This window comes from Lolium rigidum, chromosome 7 (genome assembly GCF_022539505.1).
Source record: "Lolium rigidum isolate FL_2022 chromosome 7, APGP_CSIRO_Lrig_0.1, whole genome shotgun sequence".
NCBI classification, from domain to species: domain Eukaryota; kingdom Viridiplantae; phylum Streptophyta; class Magnoliopsida; order Poales; family Poaceae; genus Lolium; species Lolium rigidum.
The window spans coordinates 195,170,879-195,194,627 of record NC_061514.1 but is presented as its reverse complement, the minus strand read 5'-3'; the positions used below and the strand labels follow the sequence as shown (position 1 = coordinate 195,194,627).

The following is a 23,749-nucleotide window of genomic DNA, read 5'->3' as shown; positions in this document are numbered from 1 at the left end:
TCTCGCCTCGGATCCCTAGAATCTCAGAACCACCCCGTTGATACCATGTTGGAACCCCTCAAAAAGAACCAAATTTAGATGTAAACCAACTAGAATTTGAGAGAGAATTTTAGACATCGGATTGGACTTCAGAAAACTGGAACCGCTTCTGGAGCTCCGTCCCTCCTTTATTTATCTACTCTCTCCATTCCAAGAAACATATCGAAGGTTGCTAAATTTTGGATGCATCTAGACACTAAATAGTACCTAGATACATCTAAATTTTGATAAATTTCAGACATATTTCATGGGACGGAGGAAGTATATCTTTTTTTTAACTCTTGTTCTCCTAGCATTTACAATTTACACTTTAGTACGCAAACATACCAAATACAAATATACAACCTTTATACTTAATAACAGAATGGACGTATTGCCATCTTTTGTTTTATTTGCAAAATACGTCCATGCGTTGCGCGGTGGACTACTGAAAACAACACTAGAGGTCTTCATCAGAACAGATCATGTTGGTCGCTAGCTTGTTATTCAGCTAACTAACATGGGTGTTAAGTGTTAACTAACACCACCTATGTGGGCCGTGCGGCCCGTGCGTACTGCGTATCGATCGTTGCAGCAGATACGACAGATGTTATACTTCTGTCAAAAAAAAACACCGAACCAATACCGTTGTTATGTCCCAATCGATGGCCTTCAGTTATTTGAAATGTGAGGTGAAATGGAATTGATCAGAATGAGATAGGAGACTCCGAATATTGGAAAGAGATCGAGGATGATATATGCATGGCAGAGTGGTTAAATATTTAAACTGGCTGTGAGATGCTCAGGTCAGGTTTAACTAATCGAAGATAACTGAAGTGGAATCGAAGCATAAATTTCGTGCAATATTGATGGCATGCATTAATCTGCCTAGAATAAGTTCTTCAAATTTAAAATTAACCACTCTTTGTTTTTTCTGTCTAAGATAAATGCATATACGGAGCTACTGTAGTATAAAGAGCACCTACAGGCTCGATTGGTATACCATTGGTACGGCAGAGCAAACAGCAAGAACCCGGAAGAGAGCCGTCATGGTCATGTCAGTGCCGTCCTCCTCTCCTCCAGCAACAGCGGCTCCGTACGTCGTGGAGGACTGTGGTGATGCGCTGCAGGTTCTCAGCGACGGCACAATCGTTCGCTCCGCGCCGCCGACCGCGCCTGTCCCTGACGACGGCCGCGTCCAGTGGAAGGACGCAGTGTACGACGCCGGCCGCGGCCTCGGCCTACGCATGTACAGGCCGCGCCCGCGCCGCCGCGACGTGACGGAAACGGGAGAGGAGGAGGAGGAGAAGCTGCCCGTGCTCGTGTACTTCCACGGCGGCGGCTTCTGCGTCGATTCCTGCTCCTGGCCCAAGACCCACGCCGTCTGCGTCCGCCTCGCCGCCGAGCTCCCGGCGCACGTGCTCTCCTTCGACTACCGACTAGCGCCGGAGCACCGCCTCCCCGCCGCCCACGAGGACGCCGCCAGGGCTCTCCTGTGGCTCCGCGACCAGCTGATCGCCCCCTCCGACAACACGTGGCTCGCCGAGTCCGCCGACTCCCGCCGGGTGTTCGTCTCCGGCGTGTCCGCTGGCGGCAGCCTGGCGCACCACATGGCCGTTCAGTTCGGCACGGCGGGGCTCGAACCGGGGGCAAACGTCGTCGGATACATCCTGCTCATGCCGGGGCTTTTCTCGGCGGAGCCGACCAGGTCGGAGCTGGACACGCCGGAGACGGCGTTCCTTACGCAGGAGATGTTCGATAGGTTCTTCCGCCTGGAGATGCCGGCCGGAGCGACAAGAGATCACCCGCTGGTGAACCCATTCGCCCCGGAAAGCCCGAGCCTGGAGGCCGTGTGCGTGGGCCGCATGCTCGTTGTCGCCGCGGAGCGCGACTTCTTCAGGGACCGAAACGTGGAGTACGCCGAGCGGATGAAGGCCATGGGCAAGGACGTCGAGCTCGTCGTGTTCGCCGGCCAGGAGCACGGATTCTTCGGCATGGATCCTGCTTCGGACGCCGACCGCGAGCTGGTGCGAGTCATCAGGCGTTTCATGGGGCGGCAAGGGAACGGAAATTCACATGAGGTGTGAGTTCAGGTGTTTCATTCAGATCCGTGTTACAATGTGGAGCCAGTTCTAGTTGATTTATAACGGGTTAGATGCATTAAAGCTACACCCTCCGTTTCAAATCTAAAGAAAGTTCTGCCGTTTTTCTAAATCACATGTAACGTTTTAGTGTGTTCAATCATCTCAGTTCGTCGTATGTATCCACATTAAACTATGCAGAACATCTTATAACTTGAAAGAGAGTGTGTATACATGAAAATAGCCATTTCTTGGATTTTCGTTTATCAGCCAATAGAACATTTGCTCCTTTTATTCTAGGACGAGCGTTTGGTGCTCAATCCAGAAGAAAGAGAAAACTCTGTTCGGCGTCGGCCCCCATCCATAGGGACGTATCGGAGGCGCTCGCATGCATACCACATTGGAAAGAAGCGGGTGGGGTCTGCTTGCCGACGACCTAGCAATTTTTTTAGATCAAAGGCCAAAGGCCCGACGTTAAATTAATAACGCCCTCAACGGCGACAAGGTATAAGGAGCTGAACCCAGCTTACAACACACACCCACACACCCACACGAGCTGCCAAAAGGCTACAACCGGAACCTCGAACGGCAAACACGACCCTTACGAAGCCTACGAAGACTCGGAGAAGACACCGGACAGCAACAGTGTCGGGCCGGGGCTCACCCAAGGGAGAGCCATCGAACACGCACGTCGTCAACAGAACTCCCCGCCGCGGGCAGCGCCACCGATGACCGACCACCACCGTGCATCGACCACCACCGTTCGAACCCCAACAAGCAGCACCCGGGAAACTCGACGAAGGAGGGGACGGCGCAAGCCTTGCCGATGGTCGCCAAGCAAAGAGCCAACATCATCCGCAGAAACACAGTGAGCTCCAAGGCGGCGTCTTCAAGAAGAACACGACACGAGAGCGCCGTCACCACCCGATCCGCGGATCTTAGATTTTCACCCGAAGCACAAAGGTCGACGAATACCGCGCCTCTGCCACACCACCAACGGAGAGCCGCGAGCCGTGAGCTCCAAGGCGGTGTCTTCAAGAAGAACACGACACAAGAGCATCGCCACCGCCCGATCCTCGGATCTTAGGTTTTCACCCGAAGCACGAGGAGGATCAAGGTTACCGCGACGGCGCCTTCAAGAAGGACACGACGTCCGCAGACGCCGACACCGCGGCCCCAGGGAGGGCGAGGGTTTCCCCCGGTAGACCTCAACACCTCCAAGCACGGGAACGGGCCACCGCCCTAACGGCACCCGCGCCACTGCCACAGAACACTGCTCGCCGAGAACCACGCCGCCCTCACGACCGTGGCACCGACCAGCTCCTGAGCTCCTGGCTCGCCCGCCAATCAGCGAAGCTCCCACCTTTCCGGGGCCGCCGCCCGGCGTCCAAACTCTTCCTCGCCGCGAGACCGGAGAAGACAAGCACCACATCGCGAGGGGAAGGAGCCGCAAACCGACGACCCCCGTGGACCGCCGGGCACGCCAAATCTGGAGACGGAATGAGCCAAAGCCCGGGGCCCCTGCCCTGGCCCGCAAGCGCGGCGGCCAGAGAGCCCAACTAACCAGATCCGGAACGCCGCATCGCCGCCGCACCGCCGCCACACCGGGAGGGCACCACCAGCCAGATCGGCAACCAGCAGCCCCCAAGGCTGCGGGTGCCCACAGATCTGGGGCGGAGGTGGATGGGGTCGAATGGGGCGCGGGCCCCTGCCTCGGCCCGACTCGAGGTGGCCAGATCGAGATCTGGGCCACATAACCCAGCACCTCGCCGGGATCCTCCGTGATGGGGTGGGCGAACGTAGCCGCCGGCCGTGCCCTGCCGCCCCTGGCCTCGTCCGCGGCGCCCACGACCTCCACCTTCCTGCAGCACCTCCGAGCTCGCGCCGACCGCCTCAGGCTGCGCCGGTGAACCGTCGCCGCCGCGGGCACGCTGGTACCACGTAGTCGCCACGCTGTTGCGGCCGCAACCTCGCCGCCGCGCCCTACCAGCACGGCGCCCTCACCGGCCGCGAAGACCCGCGCCGCCGCCACCGCGCGAGGGAGCGAGAGGAGCCCCGCCGCCGCCGACGCCGCGCGGGCTTTGCCCGGCGACGCCCTCAGGCGGCGGCGAGGAGGAGGGGGAAGGGTGGGGAGGGGCTAGGGAGGGGCGCCGCCAAGGAGCTCCCAGGTCGCCCGCGGGGGCGACGCCAGGAGCTAGGGTTTCAACCATGTGCAATATGTCTGACCGCCACGACCTAGCAATTTCTCTCAGTGTCCCCAATTAGCTATTGTGTCACCCTCGCTTTGACGCCGTCTGGTTTGGCCACCGCTGCCAAGAAACACCACGTATACACAACACTTTGTCTCACCCACCCCCACGGCAGTTTATGAAGCCACCCACATCTCCGGCCACCCACATCTCCGGCCGAGTCATCTGATGCCGCATCTCTGGCGTAGTAATCTGCTCCTGCAACCACAAGTTTGCAGTCCACGACCATCCCTTGCACCTCGACCAACCTCTGCACCTCGGCGGCGTGGCGCGCCGCGGCTTGTGGACAAGTCGGTGTACAACCGTGCCTCACGCCCACCTCGCGGGCACGTCGCCCATCACTTGTTCGACCTAATGTCTAGGTAAAGAAATTTGGGAGAAGTTCCTTTTTTTCGATGACCGGTCTTTTATTTAATTGCTTTATTTTAACTAGTAGACTATGGATAGTGATACGTCAACTAAAATGCAAGACTGAAGAGGAGAAGCTAATGATCATATCGGCCCTTCTTCATCACGAGCGAGGATTAATGCGCTACCCTGAGACCTTGTTTACGACCTTATTTACTTCTAGGGTATTTTCAACCCCTAGGGTTTTGGGGAAGGGAGGGGATTTGGTGAATCCCTCCCTTTCACCCAATCCCCATTTCTCTCCAGATTTCCCCTCATTTTCCTAACCTCTCTAGTTACTTTTATTTTGGGGATGGTAGGGAATTGTGGTGTATGAAGCTTGATAATAAAAACTGAAACTTTTCCTCCGTGTAGACATAGTCAATCGAGTAAAAATCCAATCTTTCCACTAAATATATGGATGTCTTTACAATAACCATTTCACAAGCAAATATAAGGTTTAATCTTGCATATCAAGACAAATAAATACTCCCTTCGTTCACTTTTGTGACAACCCTCAAAACAGTCTCCGCCTCGGGATGCCGACCGAGGCGACAGGAGATCACCGGCTTGTGAACCCGTTCACCCCGGAAAGCCTGAGCCTAGAGGTCGTGTGCGTGGGCCGCATGCTCGTTGTCACCGCGGAGCGCGACTTCTTCAGGGACCGAAACATGGAGTACGCGGAGCGGATGAAGGCCATGGGCAAGGCCGTCGAGCTCGTCGTGTTCGCTGGCCAGGGCCACGGATTCTTTGGTGTGCATCCCGCTTTGGACGCTGACCGCAAGCTGTTGCGAGTCATCTGAAGATTTGTGGAGGAACGGAAACCAGATGAGGTGTAAGTTTGGGTGTGTTCAGATCCGTGGTACAAGCCGGAGCGACTTTTTTTTTGGAAAAATTCCACCAATATATTAATAATCATTAAAAACAATATAAACATATCTAAAAACAATAAAAAATTAGAATTAGGTTTTTGGATCACCTACCGATGACTACAGACACTAGTCCGAGCTAAAGGCGCGTCGTTGTCCTCGTCCCTCCATCACCGAATCCGGATAAAGCTTATCATAGCATAGCTTGTTGTAGTAGACATATTAAAGCCCCAAAGAATCAGCACACTAAAGTAGCAACCATCGTAAATGATGACAAACATAGATTGGAAAAAACTGACCTAAAACTACACTGACAAAAGAAAACCAATCGAATTCTAGGAAAATAAAATAGGAAAAAACTAAATAAAAAAATACACGTAGAGGCTTTTAGTTCCGGTTGGTGTTACAACGGGATTAAAGGTCCTCCGCCTCAGCCGGTAGTCCCGGTTAGAAAACCAGAACTAAAGGTCCTTACCAATCGGAACTAAAGACATGTTTTTTACTAGTGATTATTTCTTTTATTAGTAGGTAAAGATAAAGATAATATCATGTACTTTTTTTCGAAAGATTATGTCAAGTACTCTTAGGAGCAACCTCCAGTTTTTATACGAAAATATCTGCTAGATGACGTAACCGTGATTTTCATCAGTAATGCTACACGTACGGATAGATTCTACAAAAATTACTTACGGACTCACAGCAGACCACAGTAGACAGAGAGAAAACAAAAACGTGGCCCGGATTTTCAGCAAACCAATCAACGATCAGCCAACCAATTCATCACACGTATGTCCATAGAGTTTTCCGTGACCGGTGACCCATCGGTCCGTAGCTATAGGATTATTGGATTTTCATCAATGAATAAAAGTGTGAGCAAGTTGCCAAAAAAAAAAACTACTGTGGCTATAATATGTGGGCGTGGGGGCCCTCTGACAGACACGGCTCCATAACACACCGTAGCTCACGCGCGCAGGCGGTCAATGGCGTCCTCAGCTGTTCCCACCGCACAGCCCTACGTCGTGGAGGACTGCCGTGGGGTGCTGCAGCTTCTCAGCGACGGCACGGTCGTGCGCTCTGGCGCTTTGCCCTTCCCTGTCGGCAACGGCGCAGACCACGAGGATGGTCGCGTCGAGTGGAAGGACGCCGTGTACGACGCTGGCCGCTGCCTCGGTCTCCGTATGTACAAGCCGACGAGGAATGGCGGAGAGGAGGGCAAGAAGCTCCCGGTGCTCGTCTACTTCCACGGCGGGGGCTTCTGCATTGGCTCCTTCGCCTGGCCCAACTTCCACGCCGGCTGCCTGCGCCTCGCCGCCGAGATCCCGGCCGTGGTGCTCTCCTTCGACTACCGCCTCGCGCCGGAGCACCGCCTCCCCGCCGCCCACGAGGACGCCGCCGCGGCCCTACTCTGGCTCCGCGACCAGCTCGCGTCGGACCCGTGGGTCGCCGGCGTGGTCGACCCACACCGGGTGTTCGTCTCCGGCGAGTCTGCCGGCGGCAACATCGCGCACCACCTGGCCCTTCGGTTCGGCACGGCGGGGCTGGACCCTGTGAGGATTGCCGGGTACATCCTCCTCATGCCGGCGTTCTTGTCGGAGCAGCCGACGCAGTCCGAGCTGGACACACCGGCGACAGCGTTCCTGACCAGGGAGGCGTCCGACAGGTACACCCGCCTCTTCCTTCCCGCCGGAGCGAACAAGGACCACCCGCTGGTGAACCCTTTCGCCTCCGACGCCCCGAGCCTGGACAAGTTGGACGTCGGCCGCATGCTCGTCGTCGCAGCGGAGGGCGACATGTTGCGGGACAAGAATGTGGAGTACGCGGAGAGGCTGAGGGCGGCGCGTGGCGACGAGGTCGAGCTCCTCGTGTTCGCCGGCGAGGAGCACGCGTTCTTTGCATTGAAGCCCACTTCCAAGGTCACCGGCGAGCTCATCCAGGTCATCAGGCGTTTCCTCTCCACCGAAGCAACCAACTAATAATATCCTAGCTGTCGTGCTCGTCTGGGTCATCAGATCGTGACCGTGTGGAGGTTATCCTTTCTGCGTCGTGTCGTGTGGTGTATACATTTTTCATGCTCTCTTCTTGCCTCGTGTCCACAATAGTTTGGGGTCGACATATATTGATTGATGTGTGTACCGAACGAGGACACGATTTGCCGCTTTGCCATTGTCCTGCTTGAGTACTGGATAAATACGATTCTTTTAGTACTTATTTGGTACTAGAGTGATGTGGAAATTAGTGAGAATAATAGTTTAGAGTATTGGGTGAAACCTTTGTAATCACCCAATCCTCAGAAAAGCCCATTCTCAATCCACTAGGTAGAATAGAGTATTGGAGACTGATAAAAATACACTAAAATTTGGGAAAAATGGGATAAGCGGGGATTAAATTCGTTCATACTTTAAGCACCAACCATGCATTTGGAATAAGTGGAGATTAAGTAAAGTCTGAAAAAACCCTGAATTTGTAGAGGGTGTCGAGATTAAACCACAAACTCCAAAACCTGGAAAACTACACCCTGTACTTTACGTTCCCGGTCTAAGGTGGCATTTAGGTCGTTTCGAAACAAGGGATTGCTGGGGTGGCCAGGTTTCTTCCAATTCTCTTGGGCTTATAGCTATGGTCCACATATCACGTGTAAGTTTTTTTTCCTTTAATCTCTGCCTCCAGTCGTCCACCACCCTTGCTCTCTTTCCAGGCCGCATCCCATCTCAAGGAGCGGCGGCGCCTCACACCTCCAGCAGCGGTGATGCCTCGCACCTCCAGCCGCGGGAGGCGGCCCCATTCCCGCACAGCTAGAGCAGTGCCTCCCATCCCGAGCGACAGCGGTGCCCTTTTCCGGGGCACCGGCAGTGCCCACCATCCAGTACAACTGCAGCGGCAACTCCTGCCCCTAACATCAACGCCCCACTCCCAGTGATGATTTTTCCAAGCATACTGCTACTTCCTAGAGATATACTGTAACAAATTTGTGAAGTCGATTGTTAATCTAATTGATGATTTTTGATGATTTTGCGGGTCGACATCTGGTGAATAAAATCACTGCTACCGCCACCGCAGAAATATTCCCTAAATAATAACAGTGTCTTACTACTCAGAGGCCGACGCGTGGGACTCCTTCCGCTGTAGTAAGCATGCGGCCTGTTGTTGGGGGAGAACGCGTTGCTCAAGTTCCGCCATTGGCAGAGGAGGAGGCCTTACGCCTCTGGTCCCTGTCCTACATGGCCGAGTCCTCCCTTGACCGCTCGCTCGCCGGCTCACGGTCGGTGGCATTGCCGGACGATTCAGCCCGCAGAGCCCGAGGGCCTTGCCATCGTTCCGCGGGCGGAGCACTAGCTAGCCCTCCTGACGAAAGATGGCGCCTGGAAGGAGCGTGATCTTGATGCAGAGGGTATACCCTGGCCTTCCTTCATGGCGACAACCACGTCCACGGCGCCCTTGACTCGGCTGATGCCGTTGGCTGGAACCACGCAAGGGAGCGAGTGGCGCAGGTAGGGAGACCATGGAGGGTTCGCGAGAGGAGGTAGGCCATGGATTCCACTCATGTCCGGAGCGTTTCATTTTGTAGATTAGATTAGAAAAGTCAACGGCCCCACTAATGACAATGGCCACGTCAGCAAACCCTTCCTTGAACGAGCTCACGCCGGAAACGACCTGGATTTATGAGCTCAGGATGCTGATTTCCTCTACCAGTTCAAGGTTCTTTTGAGACTTCACTCGTGGGGATTTAAATTTTGGTGGGGATTATCTCCACTGATCCCCACTAAAACTCTAGTGCTAAATAAGGCCTTAAACGGTACCCCGGCCGAGTTACCCGCATTGTTTTTTTACAAGCTCAGTTGCTAGATCTTACATTATTTACACTGGTCAACTATGTGTTTGTTACTTCAAGATGGGTCTCGGCATGGCATGTAAACCGTAAAAGCCTCACAAGGCTTACAAACCCACAGTTAGATCAAGAAAAAGAGTACATTCAACGACTAGCTCTAGCACATTGCCATGTTATTTATAGCTAATCTCATAACTAATATGTACTACCACTAGTAGAAAAAGAGGCTTCCGTCCACCCCTATTAGTCCCGGAAATATTCGAACCGCGACTAAAGGGGGCTTTAGTCGCGGTTCGGGAGGCGACCCGCGACTAATGGTCCATCCGCGACGAAAGGGTACCCCTTTAGTCGCGGTTCGGGATGCGGCCGGCGGAAAGCCTTTAGTCGCGGTTGGGGACACCAACCGCGACTAAAGGGTACCCCTTTAGTCGCGGACCGTGTCCCCAACCGCGACTAAAGGTTTTTCCGAGTTTTTTTACTCCCACGCACCCTGCACCCCACCCCCCCCCCGTGGATCGCCTTTTTGGTTTGTAAAATACAAAAGAAAATGATAGAAAATTCAAAAAAAAATTGTTTTTAGATTCTTGTATGTTATGCAACCTACTATTCGGAGAAATTAAGAAATTCGAATTTCCACTTTTTTTGCAAAAAAAGTTTAGAAAATGGTAAAACCGCAATAACTTTTGCATACGACGTCGAAAAAAAACGTATAATATATCAAAAAAATCCTGGGAAAAAGTTACATCCGAATTCACCCGGGTTTACCCGGTTAGCCAATTTTTAGATTCTCAAAATTCCAAATGGAAATACAAAAGCAGGAAGATTTTAGTTTTTTCTATAAATTATGGATTTTATATTTTTTTAATTTTTTAAAACCTAAAATTAATAATTTCATTCTGCATAAAGATTACTATCATTTTTACCCAATTTTTAGATTTTCAAATTTTTAGATTTTAGGTTTTTTTTAAAAAATATTTAATTAATTAATAAAATTAAAAATAATACAAATTAAAAAGTTAATGTTTATTTATTTATTCAATATTATTATTACATCATTACTTTTGTTTATTAAAAGAATTATTTGAAATTCAAACAATAAAGAAATGTGACATCGATCAACATGTTAATAGGATTGATATGATACTACTATCACATACATGCGCGCGAAGCACTTGGATGCGAACGGAATGGAACTCGAAGTTAAGCGTGCTAGAGGTGGAGTAGTGGGAGGATGGGTGACCGAGCGGGAAGTTTGACCACGAGTAAGTAATTTGACTAAAGATAAGTGTAGTTAGAGATAGAGACTAAGCTATGCAAATAACTGAAATAAGAGAAATTCTAAAAGAAAAAAAAGAAAAAAAACGGAGTGAAAAAAATTAGAAATCCAAATGAATTAAAAAAATTTAACGAAATAGCCTTTAGTCCCGGTTGGGGACACCAACCGCGACTAAAGGTCCTTCGCCCCAGGCGCACGGTAGCCGCCCACGTGGACGGGCCTTTAGTCGCGGTTCGTAAGCAACCGCGACTAAAAGGGGGGGCCTTTAGTCGCGCTTAATTAGTCGCGGTTGCGCAACCGCGACTAATGGCAGTTGCGAACCGCGACTAAAGGCCATTTTTCTACCAGTGTACTATAATAGTGAGTTACCAAAAAAGTATTACTTTAGTGGTAAATGGCTCTTGAGAGCTGACTCTTGTATAAAAGACCACTTACATTCTCTCTCCTCCTCTCTCTCCTCCAAAGCAACTAAAATATAATATTTAATCTCTTACACTAGTAGGAAAAGCCTTATAGGTGAATCTTATTTTTGTGGCGCACTGGACGAATATGCGCCACAGAAAATAGAGATATCCACAGTAGGGGATCATGTAAATGAATGCCACTGTGGTATCCTTTGAAGAAAAAGGACTGTTTCTGATGGTTTTAAAAGGCTAGGTGGTGCTAGGTGATTAAGTTGGCTACCAAGACTTGTCTCATCTCGGTTAGCTGGGATATGCTATGTGTTGTTGCTTGTTTAGGCATATCTATCACTTACTGAATTTATTGGTTCTTGATTGGCCTCTTTTTGCCAAAGCATCACTTGGTCTATATACCAAGTGATGAATAATCCCTTTGGAGCATCTCGCTCCATGCATGCTATGTGTGTTTGAGCATCTTGACTTATGTCACCATGGTTGCCGGTTTGTTGGTGTTTTTGTACTTGCCGATGATTAGATGGTTGGTCGATCACTCGTACACTCGGGGGTGGAGCAAGTGAGCCTGGTGTGATGGCACAAATATCAATATTTTGTGCATCCTACCTGGCCTCATGTGGTGACCCGGCATACCACTGCATGGTGTAGTATGCAAGTCTGATATAATACCAATGAAACATAGTTCCACTAGTATTATATCGCTCAGAGTGGTACAACAGAAACATATGCGGGTCCAAGGCATGTCTATAGAATTACAACATTGACTCTGTTACATAAGATCATCACGAACCTCCTACTTTACAATGAGGTAAAGCTGCAAATAAACTCCAGAAGAACGACTCGTAGTCTAGTCTTATCACGAACTCTATTTGTAGAGTATTTAACTAGCTATAGAGGCTAAGAATAGATTCTAGCTAAATAGGAACTAGGTTTAGGAAGCTAGTTCCCTTCTATGGCTGAACTAGGTTTTCTCCTTGTTGGATGTGGTATCTGACTCCTCTGCCAGGGTCCTGTCTCTTGAAGTAGTTGTCGACACCTCGGCCTTCGAGCTGCACTGTAGATCCTCCTTCGATGCCTCCATATCTAAGCAGGGGATTTAAGAGTGGGATGAGTACGAGCGTACTCAACAAGTTCATTATAGGAAAGAGGTGTTTAATGCATTAGCTACAGCATTAGACCAGAAAGTCTAATACCAATGCAGGTTTTCATAACCATTTCTTCAAAAGGTTGCTTTTATTCGAAGAACTATGTCCGTCGGCCTTCACCGGTTTACTAGAACTTCATGGAGTTCCTTTCCGCTAGCGTGTCGTCAGCTCCAAAACCCGAACAGGGAGTGACAGGTCACGATTCATTACACTCTGCAGAGGTGTGTTACTTTACCCATAAGAGATCTTAACCTTGGTGCCAACCGAGTTGCAGGCTCGTCCACACTTCCTTTGGTGTGAGGCCCGGTATAAGGTCTAGCCAATCATGTTCCTCCGCTACCTCGAACACCCACCCTTTGTTGCAATTGCGACCTTGGGTCCTCGTCGGCCAGCGTATCCAAAGGATACCATCCGACCTCGACTAATATCAGGCATCATGGCCGTCAACCTTCGCCGGTCGTTGCAACCCATCATAGACCGCGATACCGTGGGGACTTAGGACTCCCGCCCTCACCGCTTGCTCCTCGGGCGACAAGTGTACTACTGGACAATGCCGTGGGGACTTAGGACTCCCCAGCCTCACCGCTTGCCCCCTTGGATTACAAGTGTACTACGGTAAAGCGCATCCGTTGATGAACGAGAGGTGGAAACACTTTTGACTACTTTGTCCCACTCCAGATCTTATGGTTAACACGGTTATTACGGCACAAGAATCACTGGACGACATTTGTTGTTTAATCCTAGATGGATATAAACCCTTGCAATGGAACCTCCACCATATCAACACAATCCATGGTTCCATTGCCCACCACATAGTCATATTCATAGTTATGAAAATAGTGGTTTTGTTTTTTATGCAATAGTGATAAACATAGTACTTTGCAAGTAATTTGGTAAAAATACTCAAATGACATGAGCAAGTGATGAACTTTCCTTTCTTGACTGCAAGATTATGCAGGCAAGGTCTTCGATACGCAATAACTCCAAATTCTGAAATAGCATCATCGTCCGGTAAGGACGATGTTTAAAAGATTGGCAAGGATGCAATAATGCATAAGTATGAGATGCAATCGCTCTAAGCGTGACCTAACCCCGATGATTTAGGATTAGTGAGTGGTAATGATTAGTTCAGGGTGTGTTGCACTTTTAGAGTGATTCACAAACAAGGTTCTTATTCTGGTGTGATTACTTGGTATCATAAACAGGTGCTGCAATATAGCATAAAAATAGCATTAATAGCACACAACAATAAGATTTGGTGTAATCCTAACATGTAATGAATAGTGGTTGGTTTTAACACTATATGTCATGGTTAATGATTGATTATTATATACTTCAATAGAATAACTTTTGAAGAACATGTTCTTTAATAAAGAACAAGTATGACAATCAGGGTTGTGGAGTTTTATGGTTTATTATGGTTTCCAACTTGTTTCTAGAGTAAGTATTAGATGGATCACAACATAGTTGAATTCATCAATGGCTAGAATTTGTAAGGTTTGAGCTAAGCCTAAGCATCTTAAGCAATTAATTGCATGGGTGCTAACAAGGTTGGTTGTACCTTACTGATAATAGATAGCTAGGGTTTATAGGTCCTATTAGGCAAGGTTGATGACTACTCTTTATTTTCTTCAAAAGAATAACTTTTGAAGAACATACTTCTTAAGGAATAAGAAGTATTGCTATTGGATGCACCTAAATAGGGCATAGTTGGTTCATAGATATTATGGTTCATAAGTATCTAATACTTAGTAGGGTGTAGTGGACTATAGTTAGGTAATGTACTATATTTTGCATAGTTGTTATTGAAGTTCATCACAATGGTGTGATGCTAATCATGGATAGGTAAGGTTGATGGTTTTGGCATTAGAAACTAGGGTTTAGACTTGGTTGATCCTAATTTGATCATCTAGGTTGGATAGGGATGCATACCTGGAATTCTAAATTTTTGATAATAGGACTCCTACATTTTATGTGAACATGGAAAGTGTTAAATTGCTAATTATGGCTCTATGATAATGGAGTAACATGATCACATGTTAACTTGGGGTTTAGGTTTGAAAACCATTTAGGGTTCATATGAAGTAATGGAGCTAGGATTCCTAATGGAGTTAGAGTTTTAGGGTTTCTCATGAAATGATGTGGTTCTAGTTTTCTTCCTTATGGAACTAGGGTTTACTAATTACCCTATAGTTCTTGAATTAATAAATTCATTAATAAAGTTGAAATTATCAATAACTTTGAAACAATAATAATATTAGACTTGGCCTTTTGTATTTTTGAACATTTAATAATTAAGATAATTGTTAATTAGGTTTTAAATCCTTTTAATAAGGATTTAATAAGTTATAAAGGAAAATTAATTTGAAGGTTTTCTTTATTTATTTACTGGTTTCTATTTATTTTAGAACCTTTTCTAATTATTGAATTTTAATGAGATTTAGAATTAAAAGAAAGGACTTAATTAATAGGTATTAAATAGTTAAATTTTTATTAAAAATAAAAAAATTCATTTTATATTTTTATTGGATATGATTTACTTTTTTAGGAATTTTGATATCTTATTTTTTTCTGAGTTATAAAGAATTTTCTAGATTTATTTAAAGTTACATCAATTTATGAATTTGAAATAGAAGCAAATAACTAAAACTACCCGGACAGAACACCCACACAGTCTATGACTGGTGGGGCTTAGCCACGCTGGCTGCCACGGTGGCGCCGACGTGGCAACCATGGCCACCACCGGCGGCCAGTCAAGGACGGCGTCGACGCTGCAGGGCTCCCGCGAGCACGTGCAGAGGTGCGTTGGAAAGAGGGCAGTGAGGCGAACCTAGCAGTGATGGCGCCGCCTCCAAATGGTCGCCGGAGCTTGGCCGGCGGCGAGACCGAGCGGCAGAGCTCACGGGCCTACGGTGCTGGACATGCTACGGGATGTAATCGAGCGAGCTATGCATGCTAGGAGGATCAATGGCTCACCAGGAGCACGCAGGGCTTGACGGCGTGGCAAGGGAAGGTCTGGTTCGCCGGAATTCGTCGGTGCCGGCGTTGGGGAAGATGAGGTCAATGGCGAGGTTACGGCTCGCCCCGGCTCGATTCCTTTTGCAGGTAGAGCAAGTCGAGCACGGCGGAGATGATGGTGGTCACGGCGAGGTCTGGGGGTGCTCCGAACAGCGGCGATTGGAGATGGCCGGCGGGCTAGGGTTTCGGATTTTGGGGGAAATTGGACAGAGGGAGAAGAAAGCGAGCTAGGGTTCATCCTTGTGCTTTTATATGGCGCTAGGGCGCGCCTCATCACGACGCCGAGCTCTGGGAGGTCGCCAGCGAGAGGGAGAAGGCGAGCACGCCGTCGTGCTATCTTCCATGCACGATGGAGAGGATGAGGATGAACTCCTCGTTGTTATTTTGACGAAGAGGTACCTGGGCTGCTTAGTGGGCTGCTCCTGGGTGGTGTCTTGGGCTGCTCGGCAGGCTGCTGTTGGACTGCTTGGTGGGCTACATGGCCAGGTAAGGTCCTTTTCCTATTTTCTTTTATTTTCTGGTTTATAATTCTATTTTGAATTCAGATTTGAATTCATATTTTAACTATTTTCTATTTTGCAGGTATTTCAGTATGTTAATTCTATTAAGAGTTAGTGTAATGATTATTAGACCACTTTCTTATTTGAAGAAAGTAGTTCATATTTGATTGAATTACATACATGTAGAATTACTCAAAATAGCAAATAGGTATGAGTTTATATATTCATTTGGATTTCCTTTTTCTTATGAATCAAATCCTTTGGAATGATTAGAGTTAATACTTTGAACTCAAAGTATTTCATAGATGGTTATTATTGCTTGGTTTCTATTTGAGGAATTTGTCACTTGCACATAATTTTATGTGAGCACTTGCTTGTTGAGGTTTTGTAGGTTTTATTATAACCATATTTCAAAGGTGGCACTAGGATTATATTTAATAACACCTTGAATTACTTAGAGTAGATATTACTCTCATCATGGTTTGGTCTTGGTTATAATGATAAGTGGTTGATCACCACACATGGATTTAATTGTGAGTTTAAGCACTAGATGTTTCTTAGGTTTAATTAGTGAAGCATAGAAATTAGCTAATGAGCAATTCTAGAGTTCTAGTTATATTCACCTAATGGTACTTGGTTTGAATCTCAATTATGGTCTGGTTTTATAGTTGTAATCACCCAAGTGATTCACAACTAGGTTTGAGATATAATTCTGGATTGTAGAATTGAGATAACACCATATTGTGTTTGCTAGGGTTTAATCTCCTTTAACCAAAATAATATGGTTACTTACTTTAATTATTATTGTTTCCATTTAGTGGTTAAGGATCTGAGATTTGATTCTATCTTATTCCTATAGACTTCTTTTATATCCTTAATCTATTATTAAAGTAACTGAAGTAGTTATGGTTCTTTTTATAGTTAACTTTGGTTATATGGATGAATGGTTTCTCACCACATAAAGTATAAAGTTTGACTCTAAGGTTTGCTTAGGTTCTTAATTGAGGGATAAGTGGAATATAAATGTGGTAGGATTCTACTTATGATCACCAAGTGAATCACAAGTTAAGGTTAGGATATAAGCCTAGAGTTGCTTACTAGTTACCTCCCTATGATTTCATGTGGTGAATAACATCTACTAATCCTATTAGGATTTACTTATCCACACCTATCTCAAGAGCATGATCATGATTTAAGCATGATCAACTTGTACTTATTATTTTCTACCTCAGATTCTAAGGGTTTATGAGCATTACTCAATTTATAATGATCAAGGTTTGGCTTCCTAAGTTATCTCTCATGGAATGGGTTCTCATTTCTATGAGCAAGCATTGTCTTGATCAACTAGGATATAACTCTTCTATTTTACTTTCTTGGATGGGAGTACTATGGTTGCCTCAATAATTTATATCCCAGGAGAATACCTGAGATATTATGTTAGGGTTTTACTTAAACAATGTTGATATAATCATCTGGGTATATGGATAGTTCTCTCCCTCACAATCAAGTGTTGGCTTAACTTTCTTGGAGTGACAAGTATCAACTTGGCCAGAGCCTCTACTAGCAACGGAGAGCATGCAAGATCGTAAACAACACATATATGATAGATCAATAATCAACTTGACATAGTATTCCATATTCATCGGATCCCAACAAACACAACATGTAGCATTACAAATAGACGATCTTGATCATGTTAGGCAGCTCACAAGATCTAAACATGATAGCACAAGAGGAGAAGACAACCATCTAGCTACTGCTATGGACCCATAGTCCAAGGATGAACTACTCACGCATCAATCCGGAGGCGGGCATGATGATGTAGAGTCCTCCGGTGATGATTCCCCTCTCCGGCAGGGTGCCGGAGGCGATCTCCTGAATCCCCCGAAATGGGATTGGCGCCGACGGCGTCTCTGGAACTTTTCTCGTATCGTGGCTCTCAGTACTAGGGTTTTCGCGACGGAGAGAATAAATAGGCAAAGTGGCAGAGTCGGAGGGCGCCCGAGGGGCCCACCCCACAGGCCGGCGCGCCCCCCTCCTAGCCGCGCCGCCCTAGGGTGTGGGGCCACCTTGGCCCCTCTCCGTCTCTCCTTCGGTGTTCTGGAAAGCTCCGTGGAAAATAAGACCGTGGGCTTTTGTTTCGTCCAATTCCGAGAATATTTCCTGTGTAAGATTTCTGGAACCAAAAACAGCAGAAAACAGGAACTGGCGCTTCGGCATCTTGTTAATAGGTTAGTGCCGGAAAATGCATCAAAATTATATAAAGTGTATATAAAACATGTGAGTATTGTCATAAAACTAGCATGGAACATAAGAAATTATAGATACGTTTGAGACGTATCAAGCATCCCCAAGCTTAGTTCCTACTCGCCCTCGAGTAGGTAAACGATAACAAGGATAATTTCTGAAGTGACATGCTATCATAATCTTGATCAATACTATTGTAAAGCATATGAGATGAATGAAGTGATTCGAAGCAATGGTAAAGACAATGACTAAACAACTGAATCATATAGCAAAGACTTTTCATGAATAGTACTTTCAAGACAAGCATCAATAAGACTTGCATAGGAGTTAACTCATAAAGCAATAAATTCTTAGTAGAAAGTTTTGAAGCAACACAAAGGAAGATATAAGTTTCAGCAATTTCTTTCAACTTCAACATGTATATCTCATGGATAATTGTCAACACAAAGTAATTTGATGAATGCAAATAAGCAAGTATGTAGGAATCAATGCACATAGTTGACACAAGTGTTTGCTTCTAAGATAGAAAGAGGTAGGTAAACTGACTCAACATAAAGTAAAAGAAAGGCCCTTCGCAGAGGGAAGCATGGATTACTATTTTTGTGCTAGAGCTTTTCATTTTGAAAACATAGAAACAATTTTGTCAACGGTAGTAATAATTCATATGTGTTATGCATAAGACATCCTATAAGTTGCAAGCCTCATGCATAGAATACCAATAGTGCTCGCACCTTGTCCTAATTAGCTTGGATTTACATGGATTATCATTGCATAACATATGTTTCAACCAAGTGTCACAAAGGGGTACCTCTATGCCGCATGTACAAAGGTCCAATGAGATAAATCGCATTTGATTTCTCGTTTTTGATAGATCTCAACTAAGGACATCCATACCGGGACAACATAGAAAACAGATAATGGACTCCTCTTTAATGCATAAGCATTCAACAACAGATAATATTCTCATAAGAGAGTGAGGATTAATGTGCAAACTGAAACTTCCACCATGATTCATGGCTTTGGTTAGCGGCCCAATGTTCTTCTCTAACAATATGCATACTCAAACCATTTGATCATGATAAATCACCCTTACTTCAGACAAGAAGAACATGCATAGCAACTCACATGATATTCAACAAAGGTGTAATAGTTGATGGCGTCCCCAGAAACATGGTTACCGCTCAACAAGCAACTTATAAGAAATAAGATACATAAACTACATATTCTTTACCACAATAGTTTTTAAGGCTATTTTCCCATGAGCTATATATTGCAAAGACAAGGAATGAAATTTTAAAGGTAGCACTCAAGCAATTTACTTTGGAATGGCAGAGAAATACGACATAGTAGGTAGGTATGGTGGACACAAATGGCATAGTTTTTGGCTCAAGGATTTGGATGCACGAGAAGAATTCCCTCTCAGTACAAGGCTTTGGCTAGCAAGGTTGTTTGAAGCAAACACAAGTATGAACCGGTACAACAAAACTTACATAAGAACATATTGCAAGCATTATAAGACTCTACACTCGTCTTCCTTGTTGTTCAAACACTTCACCAAAAAATATCTAGACTTTAGAGAGACCAATCATGCAAACCAAATTTCAACAAGCTCTATGGTAGTTCTTCATTAATAGGTGCAAAGTACATGATGCAAGAGCTTAAACATGATCTTATTTGAGCAAAACAATTGCCAAGTATCAAATTATTCAAGACAATATACCAATTACCACATGAAGCATTTTCTGTTTCCAACCATATAACAATGAACGAAGCAGTTTCAACCTTCGCCATGAACATTAAAAGTAAAGCTAAGACCACCATTGTTCATATGAACGAGCGGAGCGTGTCTCTCTCCCAAAAAAAGAATGCTAGGATCCGATTTTATTCGAACAAAAACAAAAATAAAAACATACAGACGCTCCAAGTAAAGCACATAAGATGTGACGGAATAAAAATATAGTTTCACTAGAGGTGACCTGATAAGTTGTCGATGAAGAAGGGGATGCCTTGGGCATCCCCAAGCTTAGATGCTTGAGTCTTCTTGAAATATGCAGGGATGAACCACCGGGGCATCCCCAAGCTTAGACTTTTCACTCTTCTTGATCATATTGTATCATCCTCCTCTCTTGATCCTTGAAAACTTCCTCCGCACCAAACTCAAAACAAACTCATTAGAGGGTTAGTGCATAATCAAAAATTCACATATTCAGAGGTGACACAATCATTCTTAATACTTCTGGATATTGCTCAAAGCTACTGAAGGTTAATGGAACAAATAAATCCATTCAACATAGCAAAAGAGGCAATGCGAAATAAAAAGGCAGAATCTGTCAAAACAGAACAGTCCGTAAAGACGAATTTTTTAGAGGCACTTAACTTGCTCAGATGAAAAAGCTCAAATTTAATGAAAGTTGCGTACATATCTGAGGACCACACACGAAAATTGGCAGATTTTTCTGAGTTACCTACAGAGAGGCCGACTCAAATTCGTGACAGCAAGAAATCTGTTTCTGCGCAGCAATCCAAATCTAGTATCAACCTTACTATCAAAGACTTTACTTGGCACAACAATGCAATAAAATAAAGATAAGAAGAGGTTGCTACAGTAGTTACAACTTCCAAGACTCAAATATAAAACAAAAATTGCAGAAACAAAATGATGGGTTGTCTCCCATAAGCGCTTTTCTTTAAAGCCTTTCAGCTAGGTGCAGAAAGTGTGAATCAAGTATTATCGAGAGATGAAGCATCAACATCATAATTTGTTCTAATAATAGAATCAAAAGGTAACTTCATTCTCTTTCTAGGGAAGTGTTCCATACCTTTCTTAAGAGGAAATTGATACTTAATATTTCCTTCCTTCATATCAATAATAGCACCAACAGTTCGAAGAAAAGGTCTTCCCAAAATAATGGGACAAGATGCATTGCATTCAATATCCAAGACAACAAAATCAACGGGGACAAGGTTATTGTTAACCGTAATGCGAACATTATAAATCCTCCCCAAAGGTTTATTTATAGAATTATCAGCAAGATTAACATCCAAATAACAATTTTTCAATGGTGGCAAGTCAAGCATATTATAGAGTTTCTTAGGCATAACAGAAATACTTGCACCAAGATCACATAGAGCATTACAATCAAAATCATTGACCTTCATCTTAATGATGGGCTCCCAACCATCCTCCAACTTCCTAGGAATAGAAGTTTCAAGTTTTAATTTATCTTCTCTAGCTTTTATGAGAGCATTTGTAATATGTTTTGTAAAGGCCAAATTTATAGCACTAGCATTAGGACTTCTAGCAAGTTTTTGTAAGAATTTAATAACTTCAGAGATATGAGAGACATTTTCAGTCTAGTGGGTGATTATCGTAGTATCTCCAGAAGCACAATTGGAAATGGTACCTCCATACTGTTTTGGAAGGACTTTTGGCTAGAGGGCACCCTTCTATGTGACAAGTTCCCAAGGCTCTTCTCTTTTGCTTTGGATGAAGACATCTCAGTGGCAGATCTTTTTTCTGCAGGTGACATGACCTCAAAGTTCTTCCTCCCCTTATCAACCGAAGCATTCCAAGAGCTACATGAGGTACTGCAGCTAGCACTTGACAACCCCCTCTTGCCTGACGTATATGACCAAAGGAAATTTGTTTGGGGTGAAAAGTACACCTCTGCAAGGTACTATAGCTTTTTATTTGAAAGAGTCCCTAAGCATGAGCTAATGATGGCAATCTGGTCGTCCAAAACACTACCCAAAATCAAGGTCTTCCTTTGGTTACTTGTGATGGACAGATTAAATACCAGGGATATTATGTCTCGCAAGAATTGGACATTAAGTTCTGGATCAGATTGTTCCCTTTGCGCTACTGCTAGCTTGGAGACACGATCACACCTGTTTTTTGAGTGTGACTTTGCTAGAAGTTGTTGGACTTCAATCGGCATTCAGTGGCCAAATGATAAATCTTTGTCGGAGGGGTTTTGGGAAGCCAAGAATAACTTCCAAGGACCATGCTTTGTGGAGATTGTTGCATGTGCCGCATGGAACATTTGGAAGTCTCGGAATGATTTCATTTTTCAGGCCATCCCTTACTCTATTGACAGATGGAAAGTAGGTTTTCAGAGGGACCTTTGGTTACACCATTTTAGAGTTAAGCAGTCTTTGGTTCAACCCCTTCTAGACTGGTTATAGTTGCCTCTTCCTAGTCTTTTCATGTCTTTTTTCATCTCTTTTCAGCCACCTTGATGTAATCTTTCCTTTTCTTTTTTGGCTCCTTGGCCATTTGTATAGTTTGCCTTTTGTTTATATATATATATAATACACCGTAGGGGATTCCCCTACGGTACAGGTGTCAAAAAAAAACTTCAGAGATATGACAATCATCAAAATCTAAACCATTATGATCTACAACAATGGGATCATTGTCCCCAATATTTTGAAAAATTTCAGCAGTTTTAGCAGTTTCAGGCAGTTTTGCACGCTTTGCATTAGGAGTAGAAACGTTGCCAACACCAATTATTTTGCCATTAATAGTAGGAGGTTTAGCAACATGTGAAGCATCAACATTACTAGTGGTGGTAATAATCCAAACTTTAGCTACATTATTCTCTTTAGCAAAATTTTCTTCTCTTTCCCACCTAGCATGTAATTCAGCCATCAATCTAATATTTTCATTAATTCGAACTTGGATAGCGTTTGCTGTAGTAACAATTTGGTTATCATTATCCTCAGGTTTAGCAGCCATTTTATTAATTAAAGAAGATTGTGACTTAGACATGTATGAGATTCGGTTTTCAGCATTTGGAAGCTTAGTTTGCAAACCAGAAATCTCCATATTCAAATTTTCAAGTTGATTCCCTATATTTTTCAACAAGGCAGATTGTTCATTCATAGTTTTAGGAAACAATTGATTTTGCTCATATTGTGATTGCATAAAGCTCTTAGTAGCTCTTTCAATTTCTAGCATCTTTTCCTCATTAGGCAAAACAGATCTACCATAACAATTACCATAAGGATTACCACTAGCAGGATATGGCCTATAGTTGTTACCAGAATTATTCCTATAAGCATTGTTGTTGAAATTATTACTTTTAATGAAGTTCACATCAACATGCTCTTCTTGAGCAACCAATGAAGCTAACGGAACATTATTAGGATCAACATTAGATCTACCATTCACAAGCATAGACATAATAGCATCAATCTTATCACTCAAGGAGGAGGTTTCTTCGACAGAATTTACCTTCTTACCTTGTGGAGTCCTTTCCGTGTGCCATTCAGAGTAGTTGATCATCATATTATCAAGAAGCTTTGTTGCCGCCCCCAAAGTAATGGACATAAAAGTACCTCCAGCAGCTGAATCCAATAGGTTCCGTGAAGAAAAATTCAATCCTGCATAGAAGGTTTGGATGCTCATCCAAGTAGTCAGTCCATGGGTAGGGCAATTCTTTACCAAAGATTTCATTCTTTCCCATGCTTGAGCAACATGTTCATTATCCAATTGCTTAAAATTCATTATGCTACTTCTCAAAGATATAATTTTAGCAGGAGGATAATATCTACCAATGAAAGCATCTTTACATTTAGTCCATGAATCAATACTATTCTTAGGAAAAGATAGCAACCAATCTTTAGCTCTTCCTCTTAAGGAGAAAGGAAACAATTTCAGTTTTATAATGTCTCCATCTACATCCTTCTACTTTTGCATTTCACAAAGTTCAACA

At 44.9% G+C, this 23,749-nt stretch overlaps 2 protein-coding genes across 2 annotated transcripts; both read left to right on the top strand.

The window, feature by feature from the left end:
* Positions 1-1,056: 1,056 nt before the first annotated feature.
* On the top strand, positions 1,057-2,291 carry LOC124669286 (probable carboxylesterase 15). Its single transcript, XM_047205927.1, has one exon. The coding sequence runs from the start codon at positions 1,068-1,070 to the stop codon at positions 2,103-2,105; it is 1,038 nt and encodes a 345-aa protein (XP_047061883.1). The 5' UTR covers positions 1,057-1,067; the 3' UTR covers positions 2,106-2,291.
* A 4,246-nt stretch (positions 2,292-6,537) lies between these two features.
* LOC124675574 (probable carboxylesterase 15) lies at positions 6,538-7,744 on the top strand. The gene has a single exon (XM_047211651.1). The coding sequence runs from the start codon at positions 6,585-6,587 to the stop codon at positions 7,575-7,577; it is 993 nt and encodes a 330-aa protein (XP_047067607.1). The 5' UTR covers positions 6,538-6,584; the 3' UTR covers positions 7,578-7,744.
* The last annotated feature ends 16,005 nt before the right edge of the window (positions 7,745-23,749 follow it).